Source organism: Phoca vitulina, unplaced genomic scaffold (genome assembly GCF_004348235.1).
Source record: "Phoca vitulina isolate PV1807 unplaced genomic scaffold, GSC_HSeal_1.0 scaffold4, whole genome shotgun sequence".
In the NCBI taxonomy this organism is placed as follows: Eukaryota; Metazoa; Chordata; class Mammalia; order Carnivora; family Phocidae; genus Phoca; species Phoca vitulina.
The window spans coordinates 30104129-30123057 of record NW_022589707.1 but is presented as its reverse complement, the minus strand read 5'-3'; the positions used below and the strand labels follow the sequence as shown (position 1 = coordinate 30123057).

Below are 18929 nucleotides of genomic sequence, written 5' to 3'. Positions count from 1 at the left end.
TGAGGAGGGCACGTTCTGCATGGAGCACTGGGTGTTATGCACAAACAATGAATCATGGAACACTATATCTAAAACTAATGATGTAATGTATGGGGATTAACATAACAATAAAAAATTTAAATTAAAAAAAAAAAAACACGTTTCAGAATGACACAGAACACAGAGACCATCCTTTCAAAAAGACACACTCCTTGCCAACAATCTTCCAAAGAGTATTTTTTTCAGTCATTTTTTTCTCTTTTCCAGAGTGATAACAAGATAATGAGTTAATAATTCAGCCCTGTTTATCACAGCCCGTCGCCAACATCTGACTGATGTTACCTTATGCACGATGAGCTCATGAGTGCCATCTGGAAGAGTCCTACCATCTTCCTGCATCAGGGGGACGAAGGAGAAACCAAACAGTTTCTTCTCTCCTTTCTCCTTTGCTGTGAGAAAAGAGAGAAAGAATTATTTCCTTTTTAAAATGCCTGCTTACACACCTGTGTTCTGACTCACAGATTGCCAAAAAGCCTGATCCTCAAGAAATACAACCCACACTCACCAGTTCCCTCTACACAATTGAGAGCAGCTTTTTGATGAGACCTCTATGTACAGGAGCCACCCTCCAACCCATATTCCTGCCCTGTAGCCTGCAAAGGACACTGCCTGATGAATTTTCATCATGGGACTCACTATCTGAAATTATGTTTTTAAAAAAAATTTCTGGATTGCCTGTTTTTTTATCTTCATGTCCTACCCTCCACTCCCAGCCGTAAGCATCACTGAGGGCAGGATTCTACGTTATTTTATTCAAGCTTGGTCCTCAAAGAGTGCCAACAACATAACAGGTTCTCACTAAGTATATGTTAAATCCACGAACAAGTGAATGAATGGACGTGAAATTCAAAGTTTTGTTTACGACTCGTGCAAAGGTAGTTTCTAAGCTCTGCCTTGGCCTATAATAGAACTTTCCCTATGTCCATGTGTGTGAAGACAGAGAGCCCTGTGGAAGCTACTTCCCTGGGATCTTAGACATGTGGATAAAAAACATGAACTGCTATCTATAGCTTAAGAAGAGCTTATTACAGTAGTATTCTGGAAGCTGGAAATGGGGCAATGAGGTTTTCAGATGCCTAATGAAGAATTACAATGGCTAGAAAGGTCAAAGATCATTGGCAATTATTCACAGAGAAGGAAATTGAGATCGCATGATATCAGGTAATTTGCTCTAGATCTCGAGTACCATTCCAGTTCTTTCCACCAACTTTCCTTTTCTCCAAAAATGGAGAAAGCTTTAAAAGAAACTGGTTGGTTCTACTGAACTGTCTCCTTGTATTTAGGTGGGCAGGGAGGAATTCCAGGGTCTGCAGCCTATCCTGGGCTGGACGGTTATTCTTTCCCACACAGGTGTGGAAGTGGAGCATTATACGTGATAGAAGAGTTCAGCTCTGGGATGCAGTAAGGCCTGAGCTAGCAGGAGTTAGATATGGTGACCTTGAAGATCAGACAGGAGACTTTAGCAACACATCATTCCCTCATGATTGCTTCTGGCATTTAACCACAGGGAAGTGGGACACCACATAGAGAATAGTAATTTTGGCTTGCTGGTTTTGGCCCCTAGCATTAGGACATCCCTGAAAATGTGCTTCTAGAAAACGATTTTCTTCTAAAGTCATTAATTTCAACCCCAGAGAGAAACTGGGAAAATATCACTGTTCTTTCAAGTTAAGTGAAAATCACAGTGAAGATCTCTAGGATGAGATTTCTACATCAATGAGAGTGCTGGCTATGGAACTTATGATTTAGGGGAGAAGACTTATTTAGAAATACTTTCCTAAGTTTATGTGACCACATTTTTGGTGTCATTTTTGGTATTTAATTTGGGAGGGTAACAAGATTTCAGAATGAATAAAATTAGCAAAGGTAAGAAACAAAGCAATAGTTTCCCCAAATTTGTCTTTTGTTATAAAAGAAAAATAAATACCAGACAAAGTTTAAAGTACATGGCCTTTTGTCCTGAGCCACTAGATCAGCCAATAAGTTGAATGGACTACGACGCCTAACATGACCCCCTTTTACTAATGAAGACCCTACATTTATGGATTCCACCTCCTAACTTTCCAATCCATTCTTTCTAATACCCTAACTCCAACAACTGTGTCCTGGGACCTCCCAGTTTACTGACCCCCCTCTCCATGCCCCTCTGCTCTCACTTCCCATTTCTACGCTTCATCCTTCTAATCACTTCGAACCCTCTCTCCCCGCTACCCCTCCATGCTTCTCATTATTGTAACGTTAACATTGCACTGGGCTGATACCCGACTTGCACCTTAGTCTACACCTGCACCATACTAACCTCACTTTAATTAATGCACATTAACCACAGACGGGCCCTGAGCTAGGCAAATCTGCCACATTTTTCTAAGCTCACCTTTTCACTTTTCCAGATAGGGATTTCATCCATCCTCTTCCCTTCTCAAGCTGCCGATACCTCAGCATGTCCCTTACTCTCAGCAGATGCGCAGAGGGCTCCCACACGCTCCGCCCATTACCCCACCTGCATGGGCTCTCCTGCACTATGCCTGAACTGTCCGCTTAACCCAGAGCACTGGACCCCATGCTTCCCATCCTCAAGGGCACTGCTCCTACACTTGACCCCTCTTTCTTCTACATCATCAGCCTGTCCTCTCTACCAAATCATTTGCACCAAACATGTTTTAGAACTCCATCTTAAAAAAGAAAAAAAACCCTCCCATGACCCACCGTTCCATTAGAGTTACTATCCCATTTCTCTGCTCTCTTGTATTCTTTAGAGCAAAGTTTCTGGAAAGATCTGTCTGTACTTACTGCCTGCCCTTCCCTTCCTCCACCTCACTCTTGGACTCACTTGTGCCAGGCTTCCATCACCACAAATCCACTAAGACCACTTGTTAGGTTCAATGACTTCCATGATGCCAAACTAGGTGATAATCCCTCTGTCTTCCACTTATTTGATTTATCACTGGCACCTGGCACAGCAGATCAATCCTCTCTCGAAAATCTTTCTTCTATTAACTTCCTGGGTTCTATTCCTGGATTCTCCTTCTACCTCACGGGCTATTCCTTCTTAATTTCCTTAATGGCTTCTTCTCATTCTCCCACGATCTCAATGTGAAAGTACACCAGAGAGCCGTTCTTGGACATCCCTTTCCTATCTAAACTTACTGTTTAGAAATCACATCCAGTGTCATGGCTCTGAAAATCATGGGCATCGGTGATATGCTGGAGCTGGCTGGTAGTGGCTCACAAGAGTTGACACTGTGCATCTTTTCCCAACTCCAAGTTCAGTGATGGTCATGTTGGTAGCTTGAATATGGCCATGGTGGGAATATTTACTTGATGGAAATCAGCAAATCCTATAATTCAGGGGTCCCTTCTCCCCCAGCTCAAGTTGTGGTTATTATATGTTTACAGCACAGCACTGAACCGTATGTCCTCCTTCTCAAGCTTAAGTCTCCAGCTTGGATTGCTTTCAATTGTCTATTTGACATCTTGAATGTCTAAGAGACTTCTCAGATTTCACACGCAATGTTTGGTTTTTGCTCTCCAAAAGTTTGATTTTTCATGTTGCCCTCTCTCAGGCCAAAATCTTGGGGGTCATCCTTGACTTTTCTCCTTCCTTCATATCTAGTCTATCAATAAATCTGTGAAAAAGAATTCACCTACTACCATTCTAATGCAAACCTTTTTAACCTCTTACTTGGAGGACTGCTAAAGCCTCTTGAATGGTCTTTCTGTTCCCACCTACAACCTATCATACAAAAGCAGCCAGGCTCTTCTTTAAATCTAAATCCTCTAAGGGTGCTCCTTGCTCCAAACAAAGTCTGAAGTCTTCCCCATGACTTACAAGACAATATGGGATATCTGGTTCCCTTGCTACATCTCTGGCCTCATCTCCAAACTCTCTCAGCTGCTCATTCTGGCCTCCTGGATATCCCTCAAAACTGCCAGGCATGTTTCAAGCTTAAGTGTTTTATATTTACTGTTCTCTCTGCCTGTAATAGTCTTTCCCCAGATACCCAAAGGCTCATGCCTTTCTTTCAGCTTGTTGCTGATACATCTCATTATCAGAGAGCTTCTTTGTAAAATAGCAACACAGCACCATCACTTTCCAGCACCTAATCCCAATTTAAACTTCTTTACAGCACTTATCACGGCCTGATATAGTATGTATTTATTTGCTCAGATATTGTCTGTCTTCCCTTTCTAGCACGAAAGCTCTGTGAGAGGAGATACTCAGTTGTGTTCACTCGTGTATCTCCAATGCCCAGTAAAGTGCTTGACACATAGTAAGTGTTCAGTAAACATGTGTTTCATGAATAAAAGATACTTCTTGAATAAATATATGTACACAGGGGAGCCTGGGTGGCTCAGTTGGTTAAGCATCTGCCTTTGGCTCACGTCATGATCTCAGAGTCCTGGGATTGAGCCCCATGTCGTCGGGCTCCCTGCTCAGTGGGGAGTCTGCTTCTCCTTCTCCCACTGCACCACCCACCCCCACCACCGCTTATGCTCAGTCTCTCGCTTTCTCGCTCTCAAATAAATAAAATCTTTAAATATATATAATATATATACATATACACAGAGAAATACTTGGGAGCTCATGTGATAAAGTAACCGCTCTGAGTATTCAGTTTATGGGATTATGGGGATTTCTTTTCTTCATGCTTGTGCTGTTTCTTCTGAATTTTAACATCAAAATTCAAAAAAACTAACACTGTGAACAATGTTTGAAATACAAGGACAAGAGGACAGAGATCTAATAGGTTTTACTGAAAATAGCCTTTTTTCCATTTTCCAAGTTCTGAGTTAAAATAAATTTCTCCAAATGTTCTTTCCCCCTTTTCTCTCATTTCATCTTTACTTTTCTCTTTTTTGTACCTTAAAGCTCAAAGCTCGTATGAGCTCGACTGAGAATTTATAACAAAGATTGGGGAAGGAATGCTATAGCACCATTCCAAGTGCTTTATGTTTTGCCACTCTCAGTCTTTTCCATGACACTCCTCTGGGAATTTGGAAGAACAGTAAGACCTTGCTAGTCATCTCCTTACATTCTGAAACATCCACCAAAGCATCATTACTGGAGCTCCCTGAGCCAATTCCAAAACATGCCATCATCCCTGCAACAGACAGTCCTCTCTCTGAATCCTGGGTGAATTACACAGCACTTGGGCGAGGGCACCTCCTGTCTATTGGCAATGCCCCTATTCTTTCCAGACTAGAGAGAAGTCTGCTGTTTCTCCAGTAATGTGATTCCTCTGTGCCTCTTGTTTGTTCCCGAAGCAAGCACTTCTGGTAGTGTCTAAGATACGCGTCAGGGACACAGGGATACCAGAGGATGGGAGTGGGGGCTTGAGAGGGTGGTCAAGAGTGCAAAAGATTTAAAATAGAGATGTCAAGAAATGACAATTTTAGGGACAGTGATGTTTATATGGGCAAATCCTTTATCATCTCTACATTTTGGGATTTTTTAGTTCTGTAAAATGAAGCAATTATTTCACATCATCTCTAAGGCCTATTCGACTGACATTACTTGTCATCTGAATATCAAGACGGCATGGTGATGCAGACATATGCAAATCAGATATAAATCTGAGCCAATCAGAGGCTTTCCTAGGGACTTCACAGGCCCAGGAAAGTCCTCGTGGTTTCCCCTGAGCTGTCTGAGAGCTGGGTGAGCTCTTGGCTGGAGAGCAGCAGATGGGTCAGGACTGCCTAAGCCCGCTGAGCCAGACAAGTTTTTAATGCTGTGTCTCCCCTTTCTGTCTAATCTTTCTAGACTACGAAAGTGATAAACTCATTTTTTATGAAAATGATCAATTTAAGGAGAACCCTGTAGACTTCCATATGTATTGTTTCCCTCCTTCTCCTTCCTGTATGTTTCCACAGAGGTTATTGGTTCTTTGAGAAGAAGTGAGCCCACTCACCTCTCAGGACCCCACTGACCCTCATTCCTCCCTCTTGAAGGTCTCTGCTTTGTCACCCTTTCTGCCCATACTGTCACCACAGCTCAGCAAGCACCTTACCCCAGCACAACAAAGCCAACCCCAAGAAACACTTACTGGAACAATGCCGAAATTCAAAGCGGATGTGCGCGCCCCTGAATTTATCCACAGGAATAGGAAGTTTGAGCAGTTCGGACCACCTGGGACTGTTGTTATGATAAAGCACAAAGGAGTGGTACTCACTAGCTGGCGGCTCTCCAGAGCCGAAGGAGATAAAATCCTAAACAAAGGAAACATGCAGATTAAAGAAAGCTTCATTTAGAGATTATCTGAAAAACAGCAGAGCAATTGCTTGGTTCTATCTGCCTGCTCTCCAAATGGCACTTCATGGAGAACCGCCTCCCCTGTCCTTTGCAGTGCTGTTTTGCACCTGCTTCTGCCAGTGGCCGCGTCTGTTTAATGCCCACGCACATCTCCTAGGGCCTCCTGTGCCGAGGGTGGACCTTGGGGACAAGCACGAGATGGGCAACTGCATGCCCAATTTGGAGTTCACCTACACGGCGAAGTCCTCAGCCTGCTCCTGTCACAAGCCTGTTCTGTGCCTCCCTGGGAAATGCAGGAAGCTGTGAGGCTTGCACGAACAACTTCTCACATAAAGGAACCTGAAAGGAACCTGCTATTACCGCCCCAATCAGTAATAGCCCACTCCGCACGCCCTATTTTGATCAAAATGAAAATACATGGGACTAAATGTGGCAGTTTTTTTTTTTTTTTTTAACCAGTCGCCAAAGACAAAGTGTTCACCTCCAAAACTACGACAGATGAAAGTGGGAGAATGGAATGACAATAAAAATGCTACATTTAAGGAAGAGCTGCCGTGAGGAAATTCCTGCCACAATTCATGAGACAAGCCAACCGTAAAACCTTCTTGTTTCTCTACTTTCTTTTCTGGAAGGTATATCAATGATTAAAAAAAGGAAAGAAAACTATACAGGGGTGGAGGAGAAAAATAAGATCGAAAAGACTGCAAGTACAGAAATTAACTGATCACATTAAAGGTGAACCCAAAATGATGACATGGGATCGTTTTACCAGAAAGTACCCAGTATTCACATACCTTTAAGATCTGGCCACTATTCTCCACAATGAACATGGTCACTTCCACGTTTCTGGCCACGCTCTTCCCTCCTTTCTCAAATTCGCCCCTTTCTATAGTGATGTATAAATCATTTCTCATTTCACCTAGTAGGAAAATTAAAACCATGTTTATATATATGTGTGTGTGTGTGTGTGTGTGTATAAAACTAGGAAGTGTAATACAGTACACTATCAAGAAAAACCTTAGTTCATAAAATGTACTATTATAGCATACATATAAAAGTAAAAATACTATATTTACACTTTTATATAAGGGTTCCCACCCTCACTGCCAATATCCAAGAGAAGTGAAGACCAGCCTCTGCTGGTCTGAATTTGCAATACTGAAAATGTACAGTTAGGAGGTGAATACGGGGATTGAGTAGGAAGGTGTTGTCACATTTCACCATTTTTCAGTATTTCCCTCATTTCATTTATGAGGTGTGATTACAAAATGACAGCCTAGCAGGGTGGCTCAAAGAAGCCAGTCTTAATACTCTATAGACACAACACTTAGAGTAGAAGAAATACCCAAGTGAAATAAAATGACAGGACTGCAAAGAGTAGAGTTACAATTTAAACCTTTTTCCAAAATTCATGGACAAAATGATCTCACTGCTGGAAGAATGCAGGTTAGTGCTTTATGAACACAGATGTAGAATAATTCAGTTATGCAGACAAGCTTGGCTGCAAATTCCTTACCATCAAGCTATAAAACAAGATTCAAACTGACACATTCTATGAATACATATGCCATTTATTTTTTTCTCCATTGGTGATTTATAAAACTTATTGCCCCAAGAAAAAAGAGGAATTTGATGCCAATGAGCAAACTTAGGCAAACAGGCTAAAAGCATGCTTTTACCTCTCCTATAGAATTAAGGGTAAGTGGTGAGTGAATAGGGAAGTGAGAAAGAAGTAAACAAACTGTTACCAGAAAGTTTTGGAAGATAAATACTGGTAAGGTTGGCAGAGTTGAATTCACTTTTACTTAACAGAGCTTTCAAACATTAGAAGAATCACCATCAATACTCTTTTGTTTTCTCTAATAAAAAAACCTCTCCACAAAAAAAGCTCAGATCACTAGAAGGAACAATAACCATACAAATAAGACCACAACTGGGAAATTTAGAAAACTTCCTGACCAAAGTGTGTACAAGAAAGTACCCCAGGTTTCAAAACCATGGGGGAATACCAGTGTGACTGGTCACCTTCCTCCACGAAGACCAACTTTTGATGATGGCATCATTTACGAATGACCTGAGCTGACCAGGAAACAAATGGGCCATAAAAGAGAGAAAATGAGTAAGTTCCAAAAAGGATGAAATTGAAACCACCCTTTACAAACAGTATATAAAAAATACATTGGAATTAACAGATACAGTGGTCTCTGGTGTATGCATTTCTAATGCTCTCATCCAAATCGATTTGGAGAGGCAACGATCTTGGAGTTCCGGGAGAAAACCAATGTATTTCATCATATTTAAAATTAGATCTGTATGCTTTATAAGTGTTTTGTTTGAATCATCTCTTTTGTTTTAAATTTGTAGAGAATGGCCCAGTAAATTTTTGATTTTGTTACTATATGTATTCATTACTATACACATACACATCTTTAATATAAGTGCATTTTAACAATTTAACAATCCCATTACAGAATGAATAGTACATTCACAGACTCTGTCCTCTGAATCAACCAATTTCAACCAAATCAAAATAGGCCTGGTATTGCTAATGGTCCGCACACGTGCTATTTCAACAATATGTCTGGGAGGAAATTCTTGACAATAGTTTCCCCACTAACAGATTTGGCAGATAAAAAAGCAACACTCAAATCAAGGTAGTTGAGAGCAAAAGAGGTCTGTTAACAATAGTAAAATTCCTTTGCTTCTTGGAGTAGATGACACATAATGAGTAGCTCTGCTTACAAATAGACCACAACATACACTGATTAATGGGAAGTGTAGCTACAGGGGTTTCTACCTTAGGAAGTTCTCATAATGAGTCATTAGCTAGTCCAAACCACATGGGGATTAATTGTCCTGCAGAATGAGGAGTGTTTCTTGGGGAGGGGCTTTCCACTCTCATCTGCCGGAAGGAATGGCAACTCTGACTTTAGCAAAGGCAAGAGGGGATGAGGGAGGCTTGCAAGCTGACCAGTTTTGCCCAGGCTGTAGGCCAGGCCTGAAGGAGGAAGAGGGGCAGTGGGGAGAAATGTACAGCCGGTGCTGGGAAATTCTGTCTCCATGTGGTCATGCCGCAAATATATTTTGAGCACCCACTATGTGCCAGATACTATTCTAGGCCAGGTAGACCAGGTAGACCCCGCTGTGAACAAAGCAAAGCAAAAATCCTTTTCCCACAGAGCTGAGATTCTAGGAACGGGGAGGTCTTTAATAAAGAAGTCAAATATATAGCATGTTGAATAATAATAGGAAGTGCTGGGATAAAAGTAAGACCGAGAACGGGCAGAGAGAGTGCCGGATGGGGGCCGAGGGGGTGTTATATGAGAAAAGACCTCACGGAGGAGATTAGAGATCTGAGGAAGGTAGAATATATTTTGATCAAGGAGCAAGGCTGAAAATGGCATTAGCTTCCCGAATCAATCCACAAAGCCTGTTTCGCTCACACCATAGCTGGACTCTCCTATCTCTTCTGAATTCAGAAGAGATTGTGAGTTCAAATAAGCCTAAAGGATATAGAGTTACAGCACGACTGGAATAAAAGATCTGGATTCAAGTCTCTCTCTCTCTCTCTACTGTCTGCACTGTGTGATAGGAGTCTAGACAGGGTAATATAAACCTCCAGGCCTCACGTTTCTGTGTTATTAAAATGGAGGTGGGGTAAAGACAGAGGCAGGGGTAAGAGAGATGGTAGGAGGGACAAGACTACTTTGTCATGTTACACTGTGTCTGTGACTTAGAGAAGAACTTCTGAAATATACATATTCATAAATAAGAGCCCCTTATGCACACGCTTTCCTTTTCTGGTCTTTAACAGACACTATCCCTGCAACCCCTTTCTCTCTTGCAAACCTTTTAGACTCAAGTAAGATTTCTCTGAAAAGAGAATACATGACAAGGAGAACATTTCTCCTGGGTGACATTCTACATATGTCTCCCCAGGAATTCTGCAGCTTGCTATGTTCCAATACCACAAGGTATCACATCTTGCCAAAATATGCAGCAGGATAAAGTTGAAATATGTGCTAATTAAAATCAATACACTTGAGGTCAGCTCTGGAGAAAACTAATAAGCCCAAATGGTGTTAAGAAAGCATCTTGGGTAATTAAGAGAGAAACCATAAAGTGGGTATGAAATGGAGTCATAGCACTAGTGTGAAAAGCTATTTTCCTGACAAGGTTTATTAACACCTTGCACCTCTCAAATTTAATACTCTGTAAATTTGATGTGCATAACACTTTCTTCTGTTCAGCAGGCCCACTGGCTTTGCACATGTGAAGGCTTCTGAAAATATCACTGTAGACAGAAAAAAATGTAAGGTCACAACAATGGGAACAAATTCAAAAGAGTTCAGCGACTGCAGTCAAATGGGGTCAATTTATGGCTTGACCTCAGTAGCCAAGAGGTTTCCATCAGTAGCTGAAAACCGTGATCTTTGATTCTGTGCTATGAACTCCTTGGATAAAGCCATAGAGAGCAAGCTCAGCACATCAAGCAAACCACTGCACTCAGCCATGGGCTAATCAAGTGTCTTTCTTAATCTGTGCTGGGTATTTGTTAATATTTATGGAACTGGAAAAAAAAAAGTTTCTGTCCCTTAGTCAAAAACAAATCAACATATGTCTAAGACTAAGAACTTAAATTATGCTAATGATGATGACAGTAGTAGCAGATAGATGGTAGTTACGGACTTTGCCGGGCACTATAAAGACAACAGCTCATTAAATTCTAAAAAAAGTGAGAATTTCACTTTATTGATAATAAAACAGATTTGTAGAGATTAAGAAATGTGTCCAACATATTATCAGCTTATATTAAAATAAAATCACATTTTTTTAGTATGAAAAAATGTAATTCAACAGGGTGAGAATGGCCATCAAATAAGCTAGTGCAATTCAGCTTTCTTCACCACATCAGTGCCTTGAGCAAGGAAGATATGAGTCCTTCTCTCTTCTGCACTGGTTGGCCCAGGCTTGAAGTACCGATTTTAGTTCTAGAGACCATCTTTACTGGACCAGGACACACATGAGCAGTATCATCCAGATCGTAAATAATACGGGGAAAGGATTCAGAACTCATCAGAGGAGGAATGAGAGTGGCAAGAGAGTTAACTGAATTTAAAAACATTGAGCTTTCAAGCAGAAAAGCTCAACCCAATGGATAGAAGGTAGAGAGAAACTTGGCAGAGGTCATTCTGAGATGTGATGTGTTCTCGGTCATTACCAATATTCAAGTATGTGCCAGAAAACCATCACCAGGAACCTGAGGAAGAAATTCATGCACTGGCCACACAGGCTGGGATGCATGGCCCTTCATGTGCGCGGCAGGCAGAATAAGGACACCCCCTGTACTCCCAAAAGATGTCCAGGTCCTAATCCTGGGAACCTGTGAATATGTTACCTTACACAGCAAAAGGGACTTTGTGGCTATGATTAATTAAGTAAGGATCTTGAGATGGGGAGATTTTCTTGGATTATCAGGATCGGTTCGATATAATTACAAGGTGGGAGAGGGAGGCAGGAGGGCCAGAATCAGAGAAGGGGATGTGATGAGGAAAGCAGACATTGGAATGATGTGGGGCCATGAGCCAATGAGTGCGGGCAGTCTCCAGAAGCTGGATAAGGCAAGGAACTGAATTTTCTCTTAGAGTCATCAGAAAAAATGCAGCCCCGTTGATAGGGCTTGCTTTTAGCCCAGTAAGACCTGTATACATTGTTGATCTCCAGAACTGGAAGATAAGTATTTTTGTGGTGTTTTCAGCCATCCCATCTGTAGTGATCTGTAACAGCAGCTTTAAGAAGTTAATACAATATGCCATCCATACCCAAGATTCTATCACTTCATGAGTGGGGGGAGGGACAGGGACAGACCACAGGTAACTGGAAATCAAAGCACACCACAGAAAGGAAACATTTATGGGTGGGTTGAAAACTGAACTTTGGAGTTCTCACATAGAGTGCACTTCTGTGAAATGTTTTCTCTGCTTTTTTTTCTGTTATTCTCATTTTTGTTTTGCTTTATTTTAGGAGAGTATTATGAGATATTGAACTTTTTGGGGGCATAGCTTTTTAATTTTTGCTTATGCTTCTTAAGCAAATAATGGCAAATGCTACAATGGCACCCATGATAGGCCGGCCAGAACAGTGTTGTGTCAAGACAGGAGTAGGGATGGGCGTTGGCTCTCTGATGTCCATCACACTCCAGGATGAGGCATGGACTTCTGGGGAAAGTCCTACACCCTTGAGTAATGGGGCCTGTAACTTCAACATTTTGGAGGCACCAGCCCCTCCCCCATTCTGATTTGGGGCTGGAATCCCACCTCAGCATAACATGGAAGATCTTTAGCCTCCACCTCTCTCGGATCACTGTGGTATTCATTGGTTGAAAGACCATGACCCCCTCCCCTAGCATGACCGTGGGGTTCAGGTCTCAGCCAAGTGGTTACACGTATATGACGTGGAGGCCCAGTGACTCGGACTGAGGGGTGGTGAGGTTTGATTTAGGATGTATTTTTAAGGAAGATGAAATCATATCATACTGGCTCCCACCTGCTTTCACCCAAAGGCGGCTTACCTCAGGCAATTCCATCTGCTGATATGCATGTCTCTGTCAGCGACTGATAAAGAATAATAATATACTTAAAAGAAAAAAACTGCATATCTTCTTAACATGAGACAAACATACGTACAACATTTCTCTTACCCTAGCCTGTAAATCATTATCTAGTCAACTTTGACCACAGAGAAATTTGACTTATGTGAACCATCACCTAACAACCAAAGAAAAAAGAGGCTTACTCTGAATGACGCTTGAAGAATAAACTTAAGTAAATCTTGAGAACACTGTCAAAGCTACTTCCACGGGCAGCCACTTGAAACATGGGCTCTGCTGACTGTTTTCAGCGTGAGCCTCTAGACTCCAAATCTCAACCCCTCCCTCCTCCAACATTCCACAACTTTTACTTCATTCCTTTCAGGGTTAGGAGCTTCACAGGCCTCCTAGGAAAGACTGAATGTACCGGAAGGAATTAATTAGGGGTTTCCTAAGAAAGAATGACAGTTTGACCAGTTGATACATGGGAACAAGCCTCTAAGGGAACAGGGCACAAATGGAGAAGATAAAGTAGGGAGGCAATGATTAAAGCAAAGAGCATTTTGCCTAGAAAGAACCCTAAAGTCAGAATAAGAATGGACCTTCAGGGTGGGAGAGGGCTCAGCCTGACCTCCCATGACATTCCAGACATATCAGCCAGCTTTGCTCCAAAATGTCTGGTGGATGGAAACTTTGTGCTTCCCGATATTCAGTACGGTCTGTTAAGACATTTAGAGGCAGGCTGTCCAATACCGTAACCACATGTGGCAAGGGAGTACCTGAAATGGGACTTGGCTGAAAAGAGACGTGCTGTAAATGGACAACACTCCCCAGCCTTCAAGGATGGAGGTGAAAAAAGAGAGTGTACAATAACTCATTAAGAATTTTTTACATGAATTATCTACTGAAATGATACCATTTTGGATGTAGTGGGTTAAATAAAATACATTATTAAAATTAATCTCAACTCTTTCTTCTCACTCTTTTGAAAGTGGCTACTAGAAAAGTTAAAATTACATTTGTGGCTCTCATTACATTTCTACCGGAGAGTATGGATTGAAATATTTTTGTTGCCCTCCCCGTCATGGGTTCAGAGAGCAGACGATGGAACTTTCGGCAGAGTTATGTGGTTTGTAGGTAGCAGTGATGGAGCTTCAAAGAAAGTGACTTATCCTCTTTGAAAATTAGGCACTCTAAGAAACAAAGTGCTGGATGACCGACCCTTAACAACAGGGAAGGGTCATAGTAGCTGGAAAGCATGTGGCCAGATCACCTCCTCACACTAGGTGACATCTCAGACACGTGCCCCTACAGCTGCCAGACCAAGGGGAGAGTTTCTGTTTCTGTGTTTTTCCCATTCCAAAAAGAGTCTGGCACAGATTACATGCTATGATGCTCAACAGGAGTTTTGTGTATGCTCCTGTCAGTGTCAAGACCACAGATAACTCCTTCTACAGGGACGTGGCAGCTGTGTTGATGAACCTGTCCCCTTGGTCCAAGCATGACCCTCACCTGTCCCGACCCCTATCAGAACACAAATCAACTCTGAAGGATGAGTCTAGAAAGTGAAAAGGAAATAAAAAACCATGCCAGCAGACGGTCAGGGCAACACTGGCCTCAGAAATGTTGTGCCCATACATTTTCTCATTGAAGAATTCCGCTCAAGTTTTCATTAGAGCCACCAGTGAGAATTAACTGACAAGTCAACATTCTGAAAATAAAGGGAAACAGAACAATGAAAGTATGTTTGCCAATGGAAAAAAATTCCACTGAGTTTTAAAGTTGCTTTCAGCTGTTTACGTAAATACACATGTCTTTCCCTTCTTCCTCTAATTTGGAAGATTAAGAAGCCACACAAGAAAAAGGAGAAGAGAAAAAGAAGCAAGGGCTTTAAAATAATCTCTTGGCATCCCCGGCACTGTGGACTTGTGTCCGGGAGGACTGATTTCCTGGGCAGGGCGAACCTCGCTGCTATAATGTGGTGCAGCGGGGCGGGGGGCGGGGGGGGATGACAGATGCGAGCCTTCTTCCACACAAAGTTCATTTCCATCATTAAAGCCAGACAGAAGTGGCATGAGCACAGCACATCCCAGACAATTATTCAGCTGGTGAAGTGTCATGTGGCTTTATGTTTTTCCACTTCTCAATGATACTGCCCAGAGACCAAGCTGAGGAATTCTTCCAGCAGCTGTCTGCATTCTGTTTGGAAATATGTTTTTTATATTAGATTTGCCCATCAATTTGCTTCCCAGTGGCATGAAATTTTTTCTTTTTTTGTTACAAAGGAAATACCAGTTATTTATAGCAACTGAAGGAAATAATGAAGGGGTGCGAGAGTCGCTGAATAACAGGCCACCAAGTAAACAGTTCTATAAACAGTCATTTTCAACAACAGTAGCATTAGATGCTTAGGCAGAGCGGGCGCCCAAGCCAGGTCAGGTCATCTCAGGAAATTTCCAGGCTCTCCCTGAGCCCTCCCTGCACAAACAGATTTGCATAAAGAGATCCCGAGATGCTGCAACAGGGCAATGCTGGTCACTTTCTGCATCCCATTAGGTCTTTATCCGCAGCTTCCCTCCCACACCTATGCGGGGAGCCTTGTCAGATGCAACTTCCTGCGCTTGCTTTCACACACGGGATTTAAACAGAGATTTACATGATCTCGTTTCTAAAAATACTGTTCACAATTTCAGAGTATTTCAGTTGGTCTACTTTTCTCTTGGTTGTAGAGGGAGGGATGTGGGGCACTGAGAAATGCTACTACCTGGCATTTACTTGAACAGTGTGATTCTCATGAACTGCCACCTTCCCCACTTAGAAACAGTCACTTTTTTTGAGTCCTTTTAGGTTGCGAAAAGAGATGTGAATAGATCTCAAACAGAACTAGGAAGGGTGTAGAAATACATATGGTATTTGCATATGGCTGCTTATTTACATATACATATCTTAGATAGAAAAATCCTCCAAGAAGGGCGAACTGCTGCTCAATAATTATTCTTATCAAAACCTGTAAGGATTTCCCCTAAGTGACTTCACCAACATTTTCCATCAAAGGGTAAAATATTTTCTGGATCCTACCCCAGTTTCCCTTCTTATCATGGTCATAAAGAAAGCAGCATGGCCCTCCAAGTTACCCACCTATTATAATCAAAATGTAAAGATATTTTTAAGAAACTTTTGCTTATTTATTATCATATACTCATTTCCTTCTTTAGCATGGTCCATTTGAACTCTTCAAACCTGACAATTTGGAAAATTTCTCAAGTGTCAAAAATAGACATAATACCCATATGTCAACCTTTGGTCCATCCCAAGTCACTTACCAGGCATAATAATATTAGAAAAACCCAACTTCCTCGTTATAGACACTCCGTGAGAAAATACTGATGAGTATTCTCTTCTGATTTGTTCAATATCTCCATGTAATAGCTGTAGGGAAACTGCTAAACCTAAAATAAATGAGAGATACCAGAGTAAAAAATAGAAGGACAGAAATAGCATGAATGGAAATCTGAACTTGCTTCAACAAGCCCACAACTATAATAGCATTGTTTTAAATGAAAGGTTACTATGCAGACAAAAATCCAAACAATCTATAGGAATAGTTTCTAGAAAACATTTTTCCAACTTGACTATCTGAGTGTTCCCGTGTTTAAGGAGGTTCATAGCAAGTGAACAAAACTTGAGCAGAACACTAAAAAGAGGAAGTCTGGTTTCTAGCCCCTACACCCTCTTCTCCAGCCCCTCCCCCGCCAGACGGAGATGTCCCTGCACAGACATTCATGCCAGCAACGGTCGATGGCTACCTGGCCCTAGAGTTCCTTGAACTCTATTAGACCTATGAATACTTTACTAAACACCATAAAGGTAGACAGAAATATAAAGTCATATAATAATTCAAGGATTTTAGGGATATTCATAGACATTTTCTTAAGACTTAAGCAAAAGGGGCACCTGGCTGGGTTAAGTGTCCATTCTTGGTTTTGGCTCAGGTCATGATCTCAGGGTTGTGGCATTGAGCCCTGCGTAGGGCTCCATGCTCGGCTTGGGATTTTCTCGCTCTCTCTCTCTCTGCCCTCCTCCTGCTCATGCACACCCTCTCTTGTCTCTCAGATAAATAAATAAATAAATCAAAACTTAAGTAACAAAGGTGATTATAACAAAACCAAGATTCTATTAATATTATGTGCATTAGATACTCCTAATGGCATTATTTTCTACTGAGAAGAATTTAGTAGGATACAGGCCATTTTGACAAATAGGAGGGTATTTAGTAAAATTATCTTTTTTTTTTTAACCCCAATTATAGTGACATTACTAGAGTGTACATTTTTCCTATCTTTTCCCCCCAAATCTCAGGCAAGAACTACAGAAAGGAAATTAATGCCATCTTGTGACTATGCTTGTATATTTCTGAGATGCTACTTCTCTTTCTGCTTTTTAATTCCCTCTTGTTTTTCTTCTATTATTTTAAACAAGAAAGAACAACAAAAAAAAAGGAACGGAAAAAAGTCCATCACTTACATTAGTGATAGAAAATGAAGCCGATCAAAGCAGACTTATTTTTAAAACTTCCAGTCATCATTAAACTGAACTCAATTTTTTTTCTTATTTATTTTATTTGTTTTTAATTTAAATTTTAGGTAGTTAACATACAGTGCAATATTGGTTTCTGGAGTAGAATTCAGTGGTTCATCACTTACATATAACACCCAGGGCTCATCACAACAATTGCCCTCCTTAATCCCCATCACTCATCTAGCCCATCCCCCACCCCACCCACCCCCACCTCCATCAACCTTCAGTTTGTTCTCTATCATTAAGAGTCTCTTCTGGCTTGTTTCCCTCTCTCCTTTTTTTCTTTTTCCCCTTCCCATATGTTCATCTGTTTTCTTTCTTAAACTCCACACATGAGCGAGATCATGGTATTTGTCTTTCTCTGACTTATTTCACTCAGCATAATACACTCTAGCTCCATCCATGTAATTGCAAATGGCAAGATTTCATTCTCTTTGATGGCTGAGGAATATTCATTGTATATCAATATACAACATCTTCTTTACCCATTTATCAGTCAATGGACTTTTGGGGTCTTTCCATAGTTTGGGTATTATTGATAATGCTGCTATAAACATCGGGTGCATGCATTCCTTCGAATCTGCATTTCTGTACCCTTTGAGTAAATACCTAGTATGAACTCAATTTTAAAATGTATTTGGATGGTGGACTCAAGAGGATGATAAATCTTTGCTCCAAAGATTCTCAATCTATATCATTACTTACCATATGCAAGTTATCATTCCCCATTCATAATTTATTGTACTACAATGCTATCTCAAACATGAACCATAAGAATGACAACAATCATGCTTGAATAAAAAAGAAATGCAAAGATTATTTAGCACACATCTACATAACGATCTTCCTTTCGTTCTCCCTCAACAGTATGAACAAACAACAACAAAAACAGTGTCTTGTTAGTTTGTTTGCTTGGTTTTCGATGAAGTGGTTAAAACATCAGAAAATTTGTTTGAAAAAAAAAAAAAAAGCAATAGGCTCAGAGAGAAGATGGAGCCTTTCCTGGGGCTCAAATCTGACCTAGATGGGGCATACCCAAAGGTCAAAGACTAAAGAAGTGAAGAACAGGACAGGACTGCATCATTATGTCCTCACACTTTTTGGTGTGTGGGTCCAAGAGAACTTAGGTTAGGTTAAATCTGGCAAGTACTCAGGAACTTTAATTAAATGTTCATTCCATTTTTACCTACCTATCCTTCATCCCCCTCCCTGCCGCCACTCCATTTGAGTTGGGTGACTGAAGGCAACAGAATGGAGGTGCATCTGTCCCCCGATACCCACAAGGAATGACAGAGGGGAGTATGGGTGGTCTGGATGGTTTGACGGTGAAACAGTCAATGCAGCTTTGGGATACTTTTATGCGGTGCTATTGGTTCCTTTTAAAACCCAGAGGCAGGAGGATGAAGACAAACTAACATGTGTTATAATCCATCTGTCCCAGCAGCTATTTCTTCCTGACTCACGCTCTCCCAC

At 41.3% G+C, this 18929-nt stretch overlaps 1 protein-coding gene across 1 annotated transcript in view; it reads right to left on the bottom strand.

Annotated features, from left to right (window-relative positions):
* Window positions 1-18929, bottom strand: part of DOCK4 (dedicator of cytokinesis 4) — a 427515-nt gene that overhangs the window by 157925 nt on the left and 250661 nt on the right. The window contains 4 exon segments of the mRNA XM_032401750.1: window positions 322-428; window positions 6084-6246; window positions 7084-7208; window positions 16202-16327. Coding sequence (XP_032257641.1) covers window positions 322-428; window positions 6084-6246; window positions 7084-7208; window positions 16202-16327 — 521 coding nt within the window.